This window comes from Pinus tabuliformis, chromosome 4_1 (assembly GCF_031772625.1).
Source record: "Pinus tabuliformis cultivar Carrire ecotype Pingquan chromosome 4_1, CPIR1, whole genome shotgun sequence".
Classification (NCBI taxonomy): Eukaryota; Viridiplantae; Streptophyta; class Pinopsida; order Pinales; family Pinaceae; genus Pinus; species Pinus tabuliformis.
Window position 1 is genome coordinate 93,500,047 of NC_142303.1, and position 6,289 is coordinate 93,506,335.

Consider the following 6,289-nt stretch of genomic DNA (forward strand, 5'->3'; position numbering starts at 1 on the left):
GAGAATCACCGTTGTTATTTTATATGGGTGTGAAGTTTGGAGCTGTAGCATATCTAGAAAATCATAGAGAAAGATTGAAATGATCCAAAAGAAATTTATAACTTACAACCTCAAGATTAAAGGAAATACTCCTTATGCTATTCTCTTTATTGAAGCTAGTCTCTCCCCTTTGAAAGCATGGTTATATTTAGGTATTTCATGTACAAAAAAAAGTTGTACAACACCAATCTTAATCTTGGGAAATCAGTAAACCAATAATAATCTCAGAGCACTTCTTTCACTTCTATTTTATCATAAAAATAAAATAATATTAAAAACCTCATTTAATAACTTTCTTTTTCCTTTTTAAATTCTTCTTTCACTTTTTTCCACCACTATAGCATTATAAATGCACTCTTAAGAGACCTTAAAGACAGTGTTGGGAAACGGGTTCTGACATCGGCTTTGGCTGTCAGCCGTGTGCATCATTTCTCCGGCTAACGAATTCCGATTCCGCGTTCATCAACCATGGCTTATGTCGATGCCACTTGATCCACCATACGCATGATTATGTCAATACCACAGTATGCGTTGACAGTATGCCATGCATTTGGAGGTTATGGCATGGAGCATACATGAGGTTGTGCGCGGGCGAATAAAATTCAAATTTGAAATCGCATGCCATGCATTTGGAGGTTATGGCATACATGAGGTTGTGCGCGGGCGAATAAAATTCAAATTTGAAATCGCTATGAAAAACCAACATATATATCAACAACTTGTTGTAATCCGTTCTGTAATTTACAGTTGCAGTATCCAGTTCGAAATACTTTCAGTTTTAGAGATTTTTGAATTACAATGGCGATCCTCGTGCTGCTGTTGCTTCTTTAAGTTTTGGGGAATGTAGATGATTACATGCCAGAGCCAACGCTAGATAGCAGAGCGCAAGAAGCGGTCTACAAGGTTCTGGAAGCCATCAATTCTGATATCGACTGGAGATGCTTGTTTCCTGATAATCTCTGCACTGGTGGACCGCACGGCGTCGTCTGCGATTTGGACGCCCATCACAGTAAGCGGCACATCGTGGAATTGAACCTGGGTTGGGTATTCCATGGCTTTGTCTGTGCTCTTCTCGTCCTTGAAATAACCCTTCATAACACGCGGCCCTCTAATCATAACCTCGCCCAACTGCACTCCGTCTCTAGCCACGCTGGCCATGGTATCCGGATCCTTCACGTCCAACTCAGCCAAACCCAGCGACCTAACGCCCTGTATCGCTTTCATTTGAGCCCTCTCGTTCGCTGCAAGTCTGTCCCACTCAGATTTCCAAGCGCATAAAACCACCGCTCCTGCGGTCTCTGTGAGGCCATAGCCATGAGTGACACAGACTCCCAGCTCTTCAATTTTGAGTAGCGCAGCAGCAGCAGCAGGAGCGCCTGCGGTTAAGATCTCCACCTGATGGGGCAAAGGCTCTTTGTCCGATGGATCTACGTTTGAAATCATGGTAAGCACCACAGGCGCCGCGCAGAGATGGGTAACCCGGTGGTCGTTGAGAGCTTTATAGATGATGTGGCCGTCGAATTTCCTTATGCAGATATTTGCGCCGCCGAGGGCAGCTATTCCCCATGTGAAACACCAGCCGTTGGCGTGAAATATGGGCAGAGTCCACAGATAAACGGCTGCGACCTCAAACCCCAGGTTAAAAGGGTATCCATAACCATTGTGTAGATGCCCCTGTGGCTGTGAACTACTCCCTTGGGACCAGAGGTTGTGCCCGATGTATAATTCACAACGATACTCTGCCACTCGTCCTCCGGCCACCGTGTCTCGAACTCCGGATCTCCCTCTTGCAATAGCCCTTCGTATGTTGTGACTGCTGCTGTAGTCGTGAAAGTTAATTCCGCGCCATTGACGAGCTCCGGGATGAGTACCAGGGTGGGCTTATGGTCGGTTCCGCATAGAGCTTCCGTGACGAGAGGCGCGAATTGATAATCAACAAACACAATCTTGGGTTGACAGTGATTGAACTGAGCAGCCATCGTTCGAGCGTCCAGACGCGTGTTGACGGTGTTAAGAACGGCCCCTGCCATTGGAACTGCCAAATGCATTTCGTAAATAGCAGGAACGTTGGGAGCCACCACAGACACCTGCAACAAACCACAGCTAAGAGGATCAAGATTTTATCCTATTCTGCTCTGTTGGGTTTCTTGTTAAGGTGAAGAAATAATAAAATTCCCATGGAAATGTTGATTCCAATTTGGATGATTCCAATACTTACAACATCCCCAGGCAAGATATTGTGGGCAGAGAGAGCAGAGGCAAGCCTGCGGCAGCGTTGGTAGGTGTGAGACCATGTATAACGAGTGGAATTGTAGACGATGGAGGTGGAGTCCCCATAGACGATGGCAGCTCTCTCTATGAAGCGGATCGGTGACAGGGGAGGATGATTCACAACACATCGTTTCAATTTCTCCATTCCCTCTTCGTCCTTCTTTCGATTAAAAACAACATTCTGAAATCTACACGCCCAATGTTTCAACTTTATAACCAAAACATTAAAAATTACAATATGAAATCCAACTTTAGAACCAAACCATTAAAAATTACAATATAAAATCTGCATACATGTCATGGATCAATACCATTGCTTACAATACCACAAGACTAAAAATTATATCTCATTTTATATGAAAAGTGTTTATGTTATTTTTTATTAAATAATCAATTTAATTAAAAAGGAAAAAAATACAACTATTTCAAAGAAAAATCTCAACCTTTGATTTTTGTATGCTATTAAGAATATTCTATTGAGGTTAAATCCCTACTATTTACTAAATAAGTATTGATAATTAAATTAAAATTCTAGAAGTTCTATTCCAGAATATACAACCCTACCAGAAGAATAAAGTATTAGTTTACTAAGTTATAATACAAGTAACCTATTGAGATAAAAAGTATCAAATACGTTACAACTTGAGTTATTCAAATAAATAATATTTATTTTAGGTTATAATGTATTATCTTAATTAAAATTAAAAAAAATTGTTTATTTTGGAATAATTAATAATTACTAAGTGAATGGTAGAGATTTATCTCCATAGAATTTTCTAAGATATTTTTATTAGTAGTCACAAACCAAAAGTTGAAATTTTGAGAGATTTATCTCAAAATTAGTTGTCTTTTTTATTAAAATGATTAATTTTAGAAAATGTCATATACATATGTGTGTGTGTGTGTTATGGTTTCTTTGAGGATGTGGCATTTGTAAGCCATGGTATTGTAAAAATTTTTATTTTTAAGGTAATCTTCATAAATGGAATTGAATTTCCATGCTTAAGAATCTTACTACATGAGAGATGTATCATGAGATATGCTTAGTATTTTTATGTCTATTAGCTTTTATAAGCCATTTTATTTATATGGCTATGCTAGGAGATATATAATCATAAATGTTTGTTTAAGGTAGAAATTTTCAAATGAAACACTTAATCATAATAATAACAATTATCTAAAGCATTTTGTGTATCTGTCATTTATTTACATATGCACTTTTCACCAATTTTAACAAAATTGAAATCAAATACTTTAGTTAACATTAAGGTAAATTTGATAATTGTGAAAACGTAATTATTATTAAAATGTAAGTTTACAACAATTTCAATTTAGATTTAAATAATGTTTTGTTTCAAATTTAATAGATAATTTATTCAAAAAATATTAAATATTAATTTTAAAATGTTTTAATAAAATTTGTTTATTTATATTATATTTTTAATAAATAAATTTAGGTAAAAGTTTTACTAAGTATATTTTTGTTAGTGCTTATTCATGTTAATATCAACAATTTTTTTTAATAAATTATTTTCATGTGTTAAATAGAGTTATGTTAATGTAGATTGTTCTATGGTATGTTGTAAAGGTTTCAAAAAATTTGGCCAATGTTATATATGAAAGATACCATCATAGCCATGTATTACCCTCCTATGTGCACTAAGGTAGCTTAAGTTATTTTATAAAATAATATTTATTGTACCTTCAATATAATACGTGGGGCACCATGGTAGGGTTTAAAAAGATATATCGCATTGAACTTTTCATTTTAAATTGTATATAATGTTGGAAATAATACTGAGGGGGGGGGGGAATCAGTATTATCTAGCAATTTACCAAATCTTCCTTATTTGATCTTTTGAAATATTCTTGTATATCAGTACCATAAAACAATGAGCATGAATAAAGAAAATAGACAATCACACCAAAGAACACAAGATGTAAGGTGGAAACCCAATGCGGGAGAAAAACCACCTGCTGCAATAATGTCTCTATCTTCTTTCAAGAAATTCTTTTTACAATGATTTTGTACTGGTGCAGTCCTTTACCAGCACGCAGGCTGCAACCTGCAAAGAGCTACAACTCTTTCTCGTTTTCCAGACTTCTCCTGGAAGGGAGCTACAACCCCCTACTTCTTTTCAAAAAGATCGACAAGTATACAACAGATACAGTCTACTACAGATATCAGATCAGTAATTACAGAAATAACCCAGAACACCTTATGAGCAGAAATATACAGTTAACAGATCATCTTGAGACAGGGACGCATATTTTCTTTCTGTGGCCTGCGACTGGACGCAGTATACTTTATGTTGTTCTGCGTGCAGACGCACTGTTCCTTTTGCTTGTCTGCGATCGACGCACACATCAACACTATCGCGCCGCGTCTTTCGCTTCAGAGACGCACCCAATACCACAGTCGCGCCGCGTCCTTCGCTTCAGAGACGCACCTGATCCTTTACTGTACTGCGTCCCGGCGCACTTTCCCTTCACTGAATCTGCGTCCCTTTAGATATAGAAGATAAGAGGACTTCAGAACCAACCCAAACACTCAGATCCACAGATCTGATCATGCGCCATATAGATCGTAGTCCATTAGAAGATTTACCCTTAAAGATATGGACTAGATCACACCAAGAGATGATCAACCAAGATGATGCCTAATCCAAATGAACTCCTTGGCTTTATATAGGCAAGCTTCTCCCCAAAGCGTGGAACAATACCACGAGCCGACACCATAGAAACACGCAACCGTCGGCTGGATACCACACAAGAAACCGCCCACGAGCTTTTCTCTACCTTGAAATGTGTGCACTGGGCGGACGCACCTTCTGAACGGCTGGCCGGCGTCCCTGGACGCGGGTTCTGTATGGAATACCTGCGGGGACGCACTTGCTGAACAAAATTTCCTGCGTCCTTCTTGATTTACCACCTGAAAGCGTTTGCCATCAAGTACAACACCTGAATCATAATGCCAACAAACTCCCCCTTTGGACTTGATGGCAACCACATAATCTTCAGCTTCATCATTCTCCCCCTTTGACATCAAGAGCAAAGGGTATGCTCCCCCTATGCTCATGCTTCTCCAGAATTGTAACCAGAAATCCATCATGAAGGAGACAGAGACATATTGCAGCTATTTCCAAGATCTCCTTCTCCATAATGCCAACAATGCATTATGTGCTCCCCCTGAGCCTATACCATCAATAGGAAGATGGTCAACAGTGAGATGATGCATCAACAACCCCCAGCTTTTGTCTGAGGTATTCAAAAGTGTCCCTGGGCAACGGTTTGGTGAAAATATCAGCAACTTGTTCCTTAGAAGGAACATACTCCAATTTGACCTTCTGTTCAAGTACTTGTTCCCGGAGAAAATGGTACTTGATTGGTATGTGCTTGGTTTTTGAATGCATAACCGGATTCTTTGAGATGCTGATTGCACTTGTGTTGTCACATAAGATAGGAATAGGAGGTGTACAAGTGATTTGATAATCTTGCAAAGTCTGCATCATCCAAAGAAGTTGGGTGCAACAAGATGCAGCCGCAACATATTCCGCTTCAGCTGTAGACAAGGCAACTGAACTCTGTTTCTTGCTGAACCAAGATACCAGTCTAGAACCCATAAAGAACGCACCACCACTTGTGCTTTTCCTGTCATCCACGCTTCCGGCCCAATCTGCATCTGTATAAGCATGAAGAGTGAGATCTGTATCTCTAGGATACCATAGGCCATAATTTTGAGTCCCTTGAAGATATTTGAAGATTCTCTTTACTGCTTGAAGATGAGTCTCCTTTGGATTTGCCTGAAACCTTCCAACTATTCCAACTGCATGCATGATGTCTGGTCGGGTACCTGTCAAATATAGTAGACTTCCAATCATAGATCTGTAGGTTGGTTGATGAACTGTTGCAGATTCGTCATTTGCACTGAGACTACATCCTGTAACCATGGGTGTACATACTGGTTTTGCATCTTCCA

General features: G+C 39.1%; 1 protein-coding gene across 1 annotated transcript; it reads right to left on the reverse strand.

The window, feature by feature from the left end:
- Positions 1-909: 909 nt before the first annotated feature.
- On the reverse strand, positions 910-2,624 carry LOC149174364 (putative acyl-activating enzyme 6). Its single transcript, XM_089420825.1, has 4 exons — positions 2,587-2,624; positions 2,258-2,498; positions 1,778-2,126; positions 910-1,658 (listed from the first exon to the last, which is right to left on the reverse strand). Exons 1-4 carry the CDS (start codon positions 2,622-2,624, stop codon positions 910-912), a joined length of 1,377 nt encoding a protein of 458 aa, XP_089276951.1.
- Positions 2,625-6,289: the final 3,665 nt, after the last annotated feature.